The sequence below is a fragment of the Leptonychotes weddellii genome, chromosome 6, assembly GCF_054177405.1.
Source record: "Leptonychotes weddellii isolate Sample4059 chromosome 6, ASM5417740v2, whole genome shotgun sequence".
Classification (NCBI taxonomy): domain Eukaryota; kingdom Metazoa; phylum Chordata; class Mammalia; order Carnivora; family Phocidae; genus Leptonychotes; species Leptonychotes weddellii.
Window position 1 is genome coordinate 84,118,655 of NC_138374.1, and position 16,772 is coordinate 84,135,426.

Below are 16,772 nucleotides of genomic sequence, written 5' to 3' on the forward strand. Positions count from 1 at the left end.
CTGGGTGTTATACACAAACAATGAATCATGGAACACTACATCAAAAACTAATGATGTTATGTATGGTGATTAACATAACAATTTAAAAAAGATGTCATTAGTTAAATACAGAACAGGGAATATAGTCAATAATATTGTAATGATGTAGGATGGTGAAAGATGGTCCTACACTTATCAAGGTGAGCACTGAGTAAGGTATAGAATTGTCCAGTAACCATGATGCACACCTGAAACTAATATAACACTGTCTGTCAACTATACTTCAATAATAAAAATAAAAATAAAAAACCATGACCGGTACTTCTCCAACTCTCAAGGTCATGAGAAATGAGGAATGTCTGAGAAACTATCACAGCCAAGAGAAGCCGAAGGAGATTTGATTACTCAATGTAATGTGGTATCCTGGTTGGGATCCTGGAACAGAAAAAGACATTAAGTAAAAACTAAGGCAATCTGATTAACTATGGGCTTTAAATTAATAACAAAGCATCAATATTGGCTCATGTGTTGTAACAAACCAAACTCATGTAAGATGTTAATAAGAAGAGAAACTGGGTGACAAGGTATTATATGGGAACTGTCTGCACTATATTCTGTTTTTCTGTAAATCTAAAACTGTCTTAATGGAGCACCTTGCTGGCTCAGTTGGAAGAGCATGTGACTCTTGATCTCCGGGTCATGGGTTTGAGCCCCGTATCTGATGTACAGATTACTAAAAAATAAATAAACGTTAAAAAAATCTATTAAAAAATAGGTGAAATTGGGGCGCCTGGGTGGCTCAGTTGGTTAAGCCACTGCCTTCGGCTCAGGTCATGATCCTGGAGTTCTGGGATCGAGTCCCGCATCGGGCTCCCTGCTCGGCGGGGAGTCTGCTTCTCCCTCTGACCCTCCCCCCTTTCATGTGCTTTCTCTCTCTCATTCTCTCTCTCAAATAAATAAATAAAATCTTTAAAAAAATAAAAAAATAAAAAAAATAGGTGAAATGGTTTCCCTGAGCTAGTATAAAAAGATGATACAAAAGAAGGCATCCTGATATCATCCTGTCTCTTGGGTCACGTTCCTGCAGCCTGGACAGATGCCATCTGTATATCAGGGCCCAGCTGTTGTACTGCTATCCCCCTTTGCCATCATTCTGGGAATTCCCTTATTCTCACTTTTATATCCTATGCCTTTCTTTCCCATGGGTGATTCCCTCATTTTGGTGGCTTACATCCTGGTGCCTGGAAAGTAAGTTTTTGATATACCCTGCATGTTTGAAAATATTCTTAATATTCTCTTGCATTTGATTGCTATTTGGTTGGGTTTATACTTCTAGGTTGGAAATCACTTTCATTTAATATTCTGAAGATATTATTCCATTGTCTTTTCGCTTCTCGTGTTGTTATAAGAAGTCCTTTTGAAATAGCTTCTGCTGATAATCATAAGCTATTCTATCCCTGCCCCTTGGTACATGATTTGTTTTTATCTCCCCCTCCCACACACACACACACTCAGGAAGCTTATAAAGGTTCTTTTTGTCCCAAGAATATAAAAATTTCACTACAATGGGTATTGGTGTGGGTATCTATCTATATCTATATCTATCTATATCATCTATATCTATATCTATTATCTATCTATTATCTATCTATCTATCTATCTATCTATCTATCTATCTATCTATCATCTATTCACCTGCTCTCATATCATCTTTTTATCCTGAAAATGTCTGGTAAGCATGGCCCAGATTCTTAGCAGTACCTAGTCAGCTGGTATCATGTCCTTCTTGTGTCCTACCACTTTCATCGGCTGAGAATGCTTATTTCACCCCAGAAGAGTGGTATCTTCATTGATTAATTCTTTTTTTTTAAGATTTTATTTATTTGTCAGAGAGAGAGAGCATGAGAAGGGGGAGCAGCAGACAGAAGCAGAGGGAGAAGCAGGCTCAATGCCGAACAAGGAGCCTGATGTGGAACTGGATCATTACCTGAGCCGAAGGCAGATGCTTAACTGACTGAGCCACACAGGCATCCCTTCATTGATTAATTCTGATTTATCCTGATTATATATAAATCATATAAATTATACATACTTCACAAACCAGTTCTTTTAAGAAACTGAGTGTTCACTCTTTCCTAACTCCTTGGTCACTCACACTCTGCTTTTAGAGCAAGGTTGTAAATGAGATTTCATTTTTAAACAAATGTATGCATTTTGGGGAAGGGGAGTGTGGACAGGTACACAGTTTATACATTAAGCTGATTCCTACCATCCCAAAGAACTATATGCACTAGGACAACTGATGTTCAGAACCAAAGACATGCCAGATTCTCTCTCTCTCTCTTTTTAAAATTCAATTACATTCACTAAATCGTTTTTTTAATTCTTTATTTTATTTTATTTAAGATTTAATTTATTTGTCAGAGAGAGAGAGCATGAGCAGAGGGAGGGGCAGAGGGAGAAGCAGGCTCTCCACTGAGCAAAGAGCCCAATGTGGGACTCGATTCCTGGACTCTGGGATCATGACCTGAGCCAAAGGCAGACACTTAACAGACTGAGCCACCCAGGCATTCCAAAGATGTTTCATACGGCAGGAAAAGGTGCAGATATATTTGGCAAGATTTTTCTGTAAGGGTTTCCCACCAGGGACCAAGGTTAGAGAGAGAGGGGAAGCATGCATCCCAGTCCTTGGAAGTTTACTCAATTGAGTAAGGGTCAAAGTTCCCTCTCAGGTGACCTGTGCCTGATGCAGAAGGCTGAGGGTTATCAGTGATCCTATGCAAGAATGTCGAGAGAAATATTAAGTATAGTAATCATCCTTCACTGAGATACTATATAAGATATTTATATACTGCATTCAATCCAAGTTTGTAGGGAAAAATCTGGACTCATTTTAAGGTTTAATTTTCACAAACAAAAATAAAGCAAACAAAAAAAGGAATAAGAATGACAGATAAAACCTGTCTCCATTCCCCCTCACCACCTCCTTGTACTTTATAAAGGACTTGCTTGGAATACAGGGACAGGGATGATTTAATGCTCCAGTGCAAGAGGACATTAAAAGGGATCCTCTGATGCCTTGGGTGGGGCCCCACAATACAATTGAAGAACTCCCCCAATCTAAAGGACAGGGCTGCACAGCCCATGCAGGAGGATGCACAGAGACACTGGAAAACCAGTTCTGCAGATAGTAGCTTATTCTCAACTTCAAACTACTGAAGGCAATTTCTTAGGAGATTTAAGAGATTAGCACTTCCTTGGAATTTTCAGAGTAGTCAAGGGGCCCTGAGTTTTCTCAACTTCCTTCCATCCAGTGGGCGCCAGAGGGGAGAGACTGGGGCTGGCCAGTTCTCCACTGCAGTCCACATTCAGAATTTGGTGGGACAAGGATGCATACATTTCCAGAGGAACAGATGCTAGACTCTCAGGGCCCCCTACTGGAGAAGACTGCCTGCAGGGTCTGGGGGCCCTAACCAGAGTCCTAGAGGGAAATGTAAGCAGCCAGCTGGCAAAGGCATTGCCCCTGTCAAGGGACTTGTGAGAGAAAGATCTCCATGACCTCCAGTCCTCAAAAGAAGCCACAAATCACCCTAGAAGAGAAAATGACAGCGCTTAAAATCTGCTACAATCAGAGGGCGCCAACATCAGATGACAACTTTACCAATCAGGGAAGATTTTTGCTTGAAATTCCAGAGGGGCCCAGAGCAGCATCTAAAGGTAGTAGATTTAGGGAATGGGAGAAGCTAAATTTATTGTCCCCTCCACACCTACCCCCTGAAGTTCTCCAGGCCTGCAGTAGGCTCTGTTTTGGAGGGCAGACAAGTGAGTTTTCCATGAGTTTTACCGTTTCAGTATTACAACGTTCAGGACTTTATATTAATTGAAAGTGACCAGAAAGCCTTTGGTACCTGATAAAATGCCATCCAAAGGCAGTTAAAGAACAGGAGCAGAGAAGACAATTGAAATGAGTAATGGGAGAGAGAGTAAACTTACTTTCTGCTTACACATGCTGAGTCTACCTTGCTCAATAAACTGGTTACATCTGTTTTATTTTCCTACTCTGTTAGATGCAGGCGCAATTTGCATAAACTTTTTTATTGTGGTAAAATATATGTAACATAAAAGTGTACAATTCCATGGCATTAAGTACATTCACAATGTTATGCAACCATCACCACTGTCCATTTCCAGAATTTTTGCATCATCTTCAACCTAAGCTCTGTGATCCTAACCACTAACTCCCAGTTCTCCCACCTCAGCCCCTGGCAGCCACAATTCTTTCTGTCTCCATGAATTTGCCTATGCTAGGTACCTCATAAAAGTGGAATCTCACGATATTTGTCCTTTTGTGTCTTATTTCTCTTAGCATATTGCCTTCAAGGTTTATCCATGTTATAATGTACTAGAATTTCATTCCCTTCAATGACTGAATAATATTCCATTGTATGCCACATTTTGTTTATCCATTTATCTGATGATGGACATTTAGGTTATTTCCACCTTTTGGCTGCTATAAACATTAGTGTACAAATATCTATTCAAGACCCTGGTTTCAATTCTTTTGGATCTATATAATATATATGAGTGGAATCACTGGTTCATATGGTAATTCTATGTTTAGCTTTTTGAGGAGCTGCCATACTGTTTCCACGGTGGCTGGCTGCACCATCTTGCGGTCTCAGCAGCAGCCGCACACCAGGGTTATAATTTCTCCACATCCTTGCCAACACTTACTATTTTCCATTCTTTGCTTAGAGTTTAGTTTTTGAGAATAGCCATCCTAGCAGGTATGAAGTGATATGTCATTGTGGCTTTGATTTGCATTTCCCTAATGACTAATGAGGTAGAGTATCTTTTCATGTGCTTATTGGCCATTTGTATATCTTTGTAGAAATGTCTATTCAAGTCCTTTGCCCATTTTTGAATTGGGTCCTTGGGGATTTTTTTTGTTGTTACTGTTGAGTTGTAGGAGTTCTTTTTATATTCTGGATATTAATCCTTTACAGATCTATGATTTGCAAATATTTTAGGAGTTGTCATTTCACTCTCTTGATAGTGTCCTTTGATGCACAAAAATTTTAAATTTTGTTGGAGTTCAATTTATCTATTTTTTCTTTTGTTACCTGTGCCTTTGGTGCCATATCCCAGAAATTGTTGCCAAATCCAATGCAGTGAAGACATTTTTCCTATGTTTTCTTCTAAGAGTTCTATGGTTTTAGTGCTTAAGTTTAGCTGTTTGATCTTTTCTGAGTTAATTTTTCTATATGGTGTAAGAGAAAGGTCCAACTTCATTTTTTTGCAGGTGACATCCAGGTTTCCAAGCACCATTTGTTGGAAAGACTTTCCTTTCCCCAATGAACGGCCTTGGCATCCTTGTCAAAAATCAATTGACCATATGCACAGAAGTTTATATGTTGACTATTCTGTTCCATTGGTCTATATGTCTGTCCTGATGCCAGTATTACACTTACCTTTTAAGTTGTAGTATTTTGCCATCATCTTATCATAATTCTGAAAATACATAAAAATATGTATCATTATTGACAATTTAATTCATATTTGTGATAACAGTGCCTGTTTCTCTCAAGTCTAATAAACATCCTTAATAGGTAATAGCATTGTAAAAATGACTCTATCAGAATTCTTACACATTTGCCAAAAGCCTCTTACTCCTCTTTTTCATTCCCTGCTGTTATTCCTCTCCCATAGATGTTACCCTGGACTTGACTCTGAGAGAGTAAAAGCCAAAGTTCTTTTATTAAAATGGCCATAGCCTTGCATGATCTGCCCAATCACAGCTCACCCACCTTTCTGCCCTCATTTCTTAATTCCCCTTCTGGTCCAGCTACACTGGTTTCCTTGTTTTTTTCTCTAACATGCTAAGCACACTCCCAACCGAGTACATGTCCCTGTGCTTGCAGAACTCAGCACGGCCATCCATTACCACTTGTACAAAATAACCTTTTCCCTCTCTCCCCCATACCCTTTCTATGCCTTATATTTCTTTATGGCACATATCAGCACTTGACACACTGCATACATACTTATTTGATTATTGTCTGCTGTCCCAACACAACCAGAATGTAAGCTTTGTGAGGGCAGGGCTTCAGCACCAATGAAAGAATGAATGAATGAATGAATGAATGAATGAATGAATGCTTTAGAGAAAATATAGTGAGTCCTTCTTTATTCATTCAACAAATATTTATTGAGAACTTACTGTAGACTGGGCAGGAAGTGTGATGAAAACACAGTGAACATTAAACATGCAGAACTCGTTAAATGGTTCCGTACATCTAAAATATAAAATTAAATGAATTTTTTAAAGGTGTGGATGGGTTAGTCTCATAGATGATAAATCCAGATTGGAATCTTTAAAGACAAATCAAGGTTTTGAGGGCAGAACACACTGCTGTTCAGCTATTGCTCAATGCACCAGGGTGGAGAGATCACCCCACCCTATTTGATTCTGTATGTCCAGGGAATTTAGAATGGGGGTTCAGTGAAGCTAGTCATTCTCTACTGGTCTTTTGAACAGAGGTGAAAAGGGTAAACACCCTCACAGGGGACAATTCCTTTGCCCTCCCACACCGTGTTAGTCACCAGTTCCCAGAGCCTCCTTCAGGTCTGGCCCGGACTGTGGTCCTCCTTTGGGACCTTGTTAGGGGCTATGCAGGAACAGCGGCACGGGCCCTTACAGACTGTGATCACGTTCACAACCTATATTTGAATTGTACTATATTTTCATCGCTACTGGGGAAAAGGCCAAGTGGAAAAATGTGTGCTGTTCTAAATATAGCACCTACCTCTCTATACCTGCTAGATTTAGGTTGAAGCTTTGAGGGCACAGCCTGGACAGTCACCTCCAGTGAAGGGCTTTGGCAGGCCTCAGTAATAGAACAGACTACCGCTACTTTGGAGCAGGACGGGAAGGACAACGTTGGCAGGCCTCGGGATCCAGCCTGGGGCTCACGTTACCTGTGTGATATGTGAGTCTCATTGCGCGCTAGTGGTGGGTTATTACAGCTTCACGGGAAGGTGAGAGACCCAAGATGGAAGGCCCTCACCCACCTTCTTAGCACATGTTAGATGCAGGCGCTCATAAATGTTTATAAATGAGTGAATGCACAAGTGAGTGAGTGAATGGGTGCACGGGTGCGATGCTTTCAAGCTGGGTGCAGGGAGATGGGGTGTGGGGAGCCACTGCGGTTGATTTGCGCCCCCACTGACTTCTCCTCCCCGCTGGCCCTTCGCGCGTGCACGCGAGCGCGCACACCCGGGGCAGGAGTGCAGGGGCCCGGAGAGTCTGCGGCCAGGGTAGCAAGCAAAACCGAGGACGCGCCGGAGGGGCGCGGCAGAAAAGCCCCCCGGGGCAGGGGGAGGGGCCAGTGAGGGGGCTGGAGGCGCGGGGAGCGGCGGGAACGCGACGAGCCGAGGTAGGGGGCGGAGCTACAAGGCGTGTCGGGAACGCGGCTCGCGGGAGGGGGCGGAGCTACGGGGGCGCGCCGGGCGGAAGGGGTAGGGGAGGGCGGTCCTGGGCGACGCGTCGCGGCCCTGGTACGCACAATGGCCCGAGCGGGCGGCGGAGCTGGAGCCCCACCCAGTGCGGAGCGCGCCGCGGGCCGCGCCGGAGGCTGAGCGCCTCGCCCGTCGAGCGCGCCGGCGCCGGGCCATGTACTCGGGAAACCGTAGCGGCGGCCAGGGCCACTGGGAGGGCGGCGGGGGCGCGGGCGCCGAGGGGCCGGGACCGGCGGGGACGCTCAGCCCCGCGCCTCTCTTCAGCCCGGGCGCGTACGAGCGCCTGGCGCTGCTGCTCGGCTCCATCGGGCTGCTGGGCGTCGGCAACAACCTGCTGGTGCTCGTCCTCTACTACAAGTTCCAGCGGCTCCGCACTCCCACCCACCTCTTGCTGGTCAACATCAGCCTCAGTGACCTGCTGGTTTCCCTCTTCGGGGTCACCTTTACCTTCGTGTCCTGCCTGAGGAACGGCTGGGTCTGGGACACCGTGGGCTGCGTGTGGGACGGGTTTAGCAGCAGCCTCTTCGGTGAGTTGGGCTGGGAGGAGAAAGCATTCTCCCCTCTGCCAACTTCCATTCCCTGCATTGCCACCATCTCTGTGCGTCCCCTTGCCACCCAGTCCACTCTCAGCTCCTCATCTCCAACCCGCTCTGCAGCTCAGCGCCCGCACCAGTCTCGCCTCCTCTCGTCAACCCCAAGCTGCATGGCTTTCCTTCCTCTTTGCTTCACCTCCTCTCGCCCCACGGCGGCCTCGGCGCTGTCCCTGTGGCCACTTCTCTCCCCGCAGCCGGCCCTAAACCCCAGCCCGGCTTTGGCCCCAGTTCCTCCCTGACTCCCTCCATCCGCTGTCCAGTTCGTCTCATTTCTGTTTTCACCCCCTAATACAATTCAACAGGGCACGAAACAGCGGCTTTACACTTTAAGGAAAGAAACGAGGGGCTGTAGAGTCAACAGATTCAAGAAAACGAGTAACTAACTCATGAAGGCTGGAGAGGGTGATGAGAAGAGATTTAATTCAATACTCTTGGTAGCAGAGTGGCAGTGTGTGTAATTTTTTTCTTTAATTTTGCTTATTAGCAGATGTAAACCTTTGAATGCTTCCTAGGAAGTGAAAGAGCTTCATTCGGGTCGTCAGAAATGCAAATCGGCATGTGGCCTTATAAGCTATTTCTACTGTATTTTCCTCCTTAGTCGTTCCAGCACACCGAAATCTGAGGTGAGATTACAGCTGGCTCAGAGAATCCCACCCTAGATGGACAAATAACTGGCTGTGCAGCCAGTAGATTTCATTAAAGTAGAATTTGATTGTTAATTGAACATTTATTTCAACAATACTCCTAATCCTGTGGACGATTCAAGTCTCACTAAGACTTGACATTTTGAAGGATGATCATTTTGAAGGATGTATCATTGAAGATGTGATTTTCTAAGCTTGGGAATTATCTTTCTGTGTGTGCTCCAGGAATTTCATTGACACAAGATGTGAAATAGGAATGTGTATTTCTCAGGTCTTAAAGTTCCTTGAAAAAAAAAAAAAGAAATATATTGATAATTTATTACTGCTTTTATCTTGGCAGGTTTTTAAGAACAAAATCTTTGTAGCATTATCAGAAAATTGTCTTATTCCCCCAACGTCCTATGTTGTGGCAAACCCAAATATTATGATACTTGTTATAATTAACTTTTTGGTGTTTTGAAGGAAACAAAATTGTCATAGAAATCATGATTTCATTTATTTGATTGACTCAATGATTCCAATAGTCTAATACTACTTTCGCCCCGTCAATAAGCAATCTGAGAGTTTTATTTATACAAAGATTTGAAACTTGGGAGGGGGCCTTAAGTGTATGTAGGTGGTGATATAGATGGCTATGTGCTTATACACGTTATATTAATTTAAAATACCTGTCAGGAAGTTTTTTGGGCAGGGCTAAGCTTTCATTTAAGGAGGATGATTGAAGTTTAAACCCAAAGTGTCATCAGTAATGCTCCCTGGGCTGGGCAACAGGTGTTTGATCACAGACATGAAAGTTCGTATTTCCAAGAAGTGCTTTTTCTGTGCTGGACAGTTCTGTTTCTATTTGGACTCTGGGCCTGGGGGTTTAAAAACAAGGGTATGTTGAGTTCTTTATTAGTACCAGCATTCACCCCCTTCCTCATCTCTTGCCTCTGTGACCTCATTCTGCTGCTGCGTCTCCTTCCATTGCTTTTTCCTCCTTCAGTTCTTCCTGCTCAGGTCCGACCCTAGTCAGAAGGGATTTTCTAAGACTTCTAGAAACGTTCACCACACACGCTGTTTCTCCTGAAGACTGCTCTGTTGCTCTGGGCATATAGTTACTGCTTTCAACCATGATTTTATCCCTGTTTTTAAATTAGAGGTGGAAACTCCGGAGTAAGAGATTCAAAGACTTTGTTTAAGCCCTGGGAGACAAGTCAGTAGTGGGGTTATGATGGACTGAAAAAGTTCTTAGCCAAGATTAAGAATTTCTTTGCTTGAAGTAAATTCCAAGGATTGTGCTTCTAGATAAGGGTTAAAGTCAATGGAAGGGAGGGTGCTTCCCTGAACAAGAACTAACCATGGAGTGTTGAAGGGGGAGGACATTTAAAAATGCCAGAAGTGGCTGCTTGTTCTAGGGGTTCCTGGAGAGGCTGTCCTATCAAGTGGAAAGCCCAATGGCCTCCTGACACAAGAGTGGGTTCTACTCTGTTGCCTGGCTAACCTTTTGTGTGGACTTTCCCAGGCACTTAATCCCGCCTGCAGTCAATTTTGTTATCTCTTATGGGGGAGTGAGCTAAATGTTCTTTAAGGTTGTTCTGTCCTATGTGCTTGGTATTTTGAGGACTCTTTTGATATCTGTGGGTTAGAAGGTGCCTGGTTTTAGCACTATGGCTTGTATCCTCTGTTCTATCTCCTGAGCCAAGAATAAGCGCATGCTGGGTTACGCTTCTTCATATACCTTCCTGGGTTCTATCTTCCTCCGCACACCCTGTAAGAAGAAGGCAGGATTAAGTAATGCAGACATACTTACATACATGTATGAGTAGGCAACGCAACTGCCTCATCGGTGCTCATTTCCTGGTTTTTCAGGAAATGCTGAAAACAAGTAGAATCTCTGATATTCTTGAGGCAGAGGCTTTGACTAGACAGGACTGTCAAGATTGCCATTTCACTTAAACTGACTGGTTGGTTTGTTCAGTGAACTAGTCAATTTAATCCAACTTTCGGTTGAATGGCTTATTTTACAAATGTCCAAGCTAATTGGTCATCTTAGCCTAGGCAGGCCCAGTTAGTACTGATGTCAATTTCAATAAGTGTAATGATAGAGAAAATTAATGCTCCAAGAACTCTTCCTCAAACTGCACAATGACAACTGATAGAAAGGCCCCCTTCACGTGGTGTGTATAGTGCCTTAGCCTAAAGACTTCCAGGTGAGTATGCCTTTTACCCCCTTGGCTGTTGCACCTCTAGCCACACCCAGCGCCACACAAAGGTTCTGTGTATGGCATATAACCAGTATTATGCCAGAAGTTAATGGGAGGGCCTTTCTTCACTGCTACCTCCTACCCTTCAAAAACAGCAAACAACATGTTAATCTTAGCAGAGGATGATGATTAGATGGGGCTTTATCTTGGGATACAGAGATTCAGTGTCATAGAGCCAGAGTCTGGCAAAATGCAAGTCACTCTATGTTCACTTGGATTTTAGAAGCAGGTATTATTTATGTTAAGATATTTTAACTTACAAAGATAGGAATTTTCTTTTTTAACTTATACCTAAAAAAACACATGTACTTATGTACATTCATATAAAGATTCGTTAAAAATGCATGTTCCCTTCAGTAGACCTTTTTTTGCACCTAAATATCTCAAAATGCTAGTTGTTTTACTGAAATAATCCTTTTGCAATAATCTGGCTGGTTAATTCAGTTGAAATAGTCTCACGATGCTACCACGAGATCCTACGGGTGCTTGTGGCATGGAAATGCCTTCATTCGGCTGTTCTAAAATCACCCACAGGCTAAATTGGCCACAGAAATATTCCTCTTCATGACAATGGGCACATACTATGTAGTCTGTTTCCATAAACATGGTGGAACCACACATTTTTTACAGTCTAAGCTCACAGTTCTGTATAGTTTTATTCAAATATTAATTTTATTAAAAGCAAAAGTTACAGAATTGTATTATGAAAATTCTTTGTTTTTATGGGACATCATGATGTCCCTTCCTCATTATTGTGTGGTTTTGGGGGGTAAATCTCTATTGTTCATTTTTGAGAAATTAGAAAATATGTAAGAAAGCATTTAATGATTTGCTTTCCTAGGGGCTTATGTCCTGATAACAAGTCAGACTCCAGTGGAATAATTGTAATTGCTGTTGCATGAAATTACTTTTCTCTTAATATTGTTTACAGTTGTATTCTTTCTTGAATTTTCTTCTTTCAGAGAAGAGTTCCGGTCACAAATGCATGTGTGATGCATTTTGACATTTACTGCTAAGATGAAATGCAGGAATGAAAACCACACATCCGTTTTAGTGTTCTCAGATGTGATTAGATATACTTTATCATATTTTTATGCTACTGACCTATAAGGAAAACAATATTAAGAAAGGGTAACTGTAAACAGCTAGTTCCTGCAACCTCAGTACTTCTGGGATGACCTGGAATAACACAAGGAGAGATTTTATAACAGCATATCAACATCTCAGCTGAGCCCTCAGCCTAGACTCACACACATTTCCTTTATCGGCAGTTGTCACCAGACGCTTTATTTCCCAGAATGGCGGACAGTCTTCCCACAGAGTTCGATGTGGTCATAATAGGGACAGGTCTGCCCGAATCCATCCTTGCAGCTGCGTGTTCAAGAAGTGGCCAGAGGGTTCTGCATCTTGATTCAAGAAGTTACTATGGAGGAAACTGGGCAAGTTTCAGCTTTTCGGGATTGCTCTCCTGGTTGAAGGAGTATCAGCAAAACAGTGACATTGTGGAAGAAAGTACTGCCTCATGGCAAGGCCTGATCCATGAAACAGAAGAAGCTATCACTCTTCGCAAGAAGGACAAAAGTATTCAACACACAGAAGTTTTTTGTTATGCCAGTCAGGATATGGATGACAATATTGAAGAGACTGATGCTCTGCAGAAAAATACTTCCTCAGTAACATCTAGTACCACCACTAAACCTCTGGATTCTGCATGCTTGTCTGAAGAAACACATTCATTATATGCTACTGACCATGAATTGCCTGCCAAAGGCACTCCAAAAAGTGATGGAGAAATTTCACTAGAAGTAACTGATGTTGAGGACACCTTGGCAAAAGAAAAATATTGTGGAGATAAAACTTGTATACACACAGTTTCAGATGGAGATAAAGATGAAAACAAGCCTATAGAGGAAGACAACACTGACCAACCAAAGAGAAATAAGATTACTTACTCTCAAATAGTTAAAGAAAGCAGGAGGTTTAATATTGATTTGGTATCAAAGCTGCTGTATTCTCAAGGATTGCTAATTGATCTCCTAATCAAATCAAATGTTAGTCGTTATGCAGAATTTAAAAATGTCACTAGGATTCTTGCATTTCGTGAAGGAAAAGTAGAACAGGTGCCTTGTTCCAGAGCAGATGTCTTTAATAGCAAAGAACTCACTATGGTTGAAAAGAGGATACTGATGAAATTTCTTACATTTTGTTTAGACTATGAACAACATCCTGATCAATACCAGGCTTTTGTGCAATGCTCATTTTCAGAGTACTTACAAACTAAAAAATTAACCCCCAATCTCCAGCATTTTGTGCTGCACTCAATTGCAATGACAGAATCATCTTGCAGTACAATAGATGGCCTTAAAGCAACTAAAAACTTCCTTCGGTGTCTTGGACGGTTTGGCAACACTCCCTTTTTATTTCCCTTGTATGGGCAAGGAGAAATTCCCCAGTGTTTCTGCAGGATGTGTGCAGTTTTTGGTGGAATCTATTGTCTTCGTCATAAAGTTCAATGCCTTGTAGTTGACAAAGAATCTGGAAGATGTAAAGCAATTATAGATCACTTAGGTCAAAGAATAAATGCTAAATATTTTATTGTGGAGGATAGTTACCTTTCTGAGGAAACATGCTCAAATATACAGTATAAGCAGATCTCCAGGGCAGTGCTCATTACAGATCAGTCTATACTAAAGGCAGATTCAGATCAGCAAATTTCCATTTTGGTAGTGCCTCCAGTGGAATCAGGAACATGTGCTGTTCGTGTCACTGAATTATGTTCTTCAACCATGACGTGCATGAAAGACACCTATCTGGTACATCTGACCTGTTCATCTTCTAAAACAGCACGAGAAGACTTAGAGTTAGTAGTGAAGAAATTATTCACCCCATTTACTGAAACAGAAATAGACAAGGAAGAACTTACAAAGCCAAGACTCTTGTGGGCTCTTTATTTTAATATGAGAGATTCCTCGGGAATCAGCAGAAGCTCATATAATGGCTTACCTTCCAATGTTTATGTCTGCTCTGGGCCTGACTGTGGACTGGGAAATGAGCATGCAGTCAAGCAAGCTGAAACGCTTTTCCAGGAGATCTTTCCCAATGAAGAATTCTGCCCCCCACCTCCGAATCCAGAAGACATTATCTTTGATGGTGATGATAAACAACCAGAGGCTCCTGGAACCAATAATATAATCATGGCCAAACTGGACTCCTCTGACGAAGTAAAAACCTAGAAAGCCCAGGGAAGCACCTTCAAAACTAGAAAAAAGCAAACTGGAAATGCTACTTTGGGCGTGCATCCTGGCATCAGAATATTTTCATTTAAAGGACCATTTCCTATATGATTAATTAGAACTTGTTATATGATAAATGCTATGCAGATGTTGTCTTTAATTCTGTTTGAGACATTCAGTCATTGGATGTCGTTGTTAATCTATCAGTAACTGATTGATTATTGGATAAGGTTAGTTTTATTTTAGTATTGAGTGTATTAGTGAGGGTTCTATATTAGCAACTGTGCTTAAAGGGATGTAATATGTGTCTGCTAATGACCTTCAGATTTTATTAGTCTATAATAATAATATCTAAGGAATATTTTATTTACTTTTGCAATTATTTTAGTTGCTACTGCCTCTGAATAATTAAACACATACAGTAAATTATGTGGGTCTTTTGTATATAATATAAATGTACAGACACAGTGGTAGCAATAGCAACTTATGCAAGTGCCAACTGTTAAAAGATTAGCTTTGGATGATCCTTTATTTGTGAAGGTCTAGTGTTTACAACACATTGTGCAGTTCAGTTCCCCTACTTGACCCTTGTAACCGGTGAGGCAGTGACACCACCACAATCTTCTGTATTACAGAAAGTGGTGGATTGTTCATCTGGTCACTGAAGAGGTCATTCTTGGGAAATTTGACCCAAAGGAAATCTAGGGGTCAGATTAGTTCTGGTTTAATACTTCAGAAAATTTCTGCAGAGCCCTGTGCTGGCACCTAAAAGAAAACTTCCAACAACTAACTCAGGCCAAAAGAAAAAAAATATATTGCCCCAGGAAAAGGTACTGCAGATTGGCTGTTTTGAAATTCCTAAGAAGAGATGGAGTGAGGCATTTCTAACCTGGGATACTGGTGGTTTTTCAAAGCCATCCATAGATTTCCCGAGGTTTCTTCATGAGGGTGAGATCTACCACCTTGTTGGCACTACCACTTTAATTAGCAGCACTGACTATGACAGATAGGAGTGAATGGAAGGAGGGTTTCACCAAGTCTCCCTTGAGTCTCACCTCGCAGTTAGTGAGATGACTGCCTCCATGATCACTTCTGCCTTTCAACTGTTATCTAGAGAACAGAAACATTTTTTTCTAGAGCCATCAGAAGTCAAAACTGTTGTATTCCAGTAGTGAAAACCTGTGGGGTTGTCAGAAGAGGTAAACTGCCTCCCCCTTCAGTCTCCTGTTTCCATTCCTCTGAATGGTACTCCTATAGGAAGAGAGCCCTCCAGAGCCAATTTTCATTCTGGAATGGAGCATTTACTTATGTGCTAGGCACCTGTGCTTTCTAGTTACAGTTTCTCAACACCCTGTGAGGCTGATAGTATTGAATACGTTTTTAAAGAAGAGGCAAAGAGGTAAAGACAATTATTAATAATTTGCCCAGGGTCTGGTATGTGGAAGAGCCAATGTTGGAATCCAGGCTGTCAGGATTTTGAAGTCTCTGATAACATTAACTGTTAGAGGAGTGCAGGCGCTGCAGGAGGAGAAGACGCTCATGAAAGTCCATGTAGCATTTCGGGGGAAGCAGAGCAGACAGACTCCAGTCTCTCAGCTTATACTCAGATCAGGGAAATGTGAAGATAAGGATTAATTAGAAATAAATATAGTTTAGAGCTAAGGAGCTCATGGAAGCAGAATTTGGCTAAGTTTTAACAAAGTAATGCTTTTTAATAATGTTTCTTTTGATCTGAACGTGTTATAAAAATATGCAGATGTTACTAGGCCAAAATAAGTTGTGAATAGTCTTTTGTTGCTCTTCTGTATGTGAGGAAAATGAAACAAAGACTTAAGTAATTTACAGCTTACTGAAAATAGAAGTCATGAATTGGTATTAATATTTATGCATTTTTTTAATATGGCAAAGTGGTTCTATTAGGTATATCCTAAGGTTTAAACGTATCAAAATAATTTCACAATCTATAAAACAGAGATAATACTTTGCAGAATTATTGTGAAGATTAAGTTAGATAATGTCTTTGAAATCATATCCAAAGGAATGCCACTAGATGACATTAATATGTAGATTTATTACACTTCCACTTAACATTCCAACTGATACTTTATATAATTTGACAGAATTGTGGCAAATTAGGAAAATAGGCAAGGAAAGATAGATTTATCTTTTTAACTTAGGGAAAAAGAAATGAGAGCCTTGCCCTTTAAATCCTAAATTAACCTTTCTAAATATACTATGATGCTGAGTAGGAAGTTTAACTGAGACTTAATAAACCAGTTGGAAAGATATAATTATGTAATAACTACTGGTGGAAAGATTAATTGGATGTCAGTGTGAAAAAAAGAATTAGGCCCACTTTACACATGGTAAGACCATTCATTCCGTATGAATTAAAATGTTGATTATAAAGGTAAAAATAAAAAGACTACAATTCTCATCCCAGTAGTACAAAAGAAACTTTATGGCAGTGGAAATATCATTGGCAGCGTAGGTGAGATCAACTAAAGAAAGATGAAAAATGTACACTAAATAGGAAGAAGACAAAAAAAGGAGATTGGA

General features: G+C 41.4%; 3 protein-coding genes across 5 annotated transcripts in view; 2 read left to right on the plus strand and 1 right to left on the minus strand.

Annotated features, from left to right (window-relative positions):
* WDR64 (WD repeat domain 64) overlaps window positions 1-5,482 on the minus strand; it is a 110,798-nt gene extending 105,316 nt beyond the window's left edge. Inside the window, exon 1 of the mRNA XM_081822886.1 lies at window positions 5,451-5,482. The gene's annotated coding sequence lies outside the window, so the exon portion shown is untranslated. The remainder of the gene's footprint in view (window positions 1-5,450) is intronic.
* Window positions 5,483-7,533: 2,051 nt separating this feature from the next.
* Window positions 7,534-16,772, plus strand: part of OPN3 (opsin 3) — a 44,151-nt gene continuing 34,912 nt past the window's right edge. The window contains exons 1-2 of one of the 2 annotated variants that reach the window (XM_081824499.1): window positions 7,534-8,024; window positions 11,943-12,283. In XM_081824499.1, coding sequence (XP_081680625.1) covers window positions 7,652-8,024; window positions 11,943-11,983 — 414 coding nt within the window. In that variant the 5' untranslated portion in view covers window positions 7,534-7,651 and the 3' untranslated portion in view covers window positions 11,984-12,283. Of the gene's footprint in view, window positions 8,025-11,942; window positions 12,284-16,772 lie in introns of those variants that run through there. The other variant, XM_081824498.1, reaches the window with a different exon arrangement.
* CHML (CHM like Rab escort protein) lies at window positions 7,749-15,797 on the plus strand. Of its 2 annotated transcripts, none has more exons than XM_031018877.2 (2): window positions 7,749-8,024; window positions 12,252-15,797. In XM_031018877.2, exon 2 carries the CDS (start codon window positions 12,279-12,281, stop codon window positions 14,211-14,213), a length of 1,935 nt encoding a protein of 644 aa, XP_030874737.2. In that variant the 5' UTR covers window positions 7,749-8,024; window positions 12,252-12,278; the 3' UTR covers window positions 14,214-15,797. The 2 variants fall into 2 exon arrangements, with proteins under 2 accessions (XP_030874737.2, XP_081680622.1); XM_081824496.1 differs by lacking the exon at window positions 7,749-8,024 and adding an exon at window positions 8,578-8,713.

Coding starts and splice junctions, on each gene's coding strand:
- CHML (XM_031018877.2), top strand. CDS start 12,279: ATGGCGGACAGTCTTCCCACAGAGTTCGATGTGGTCATAATAGGGACA.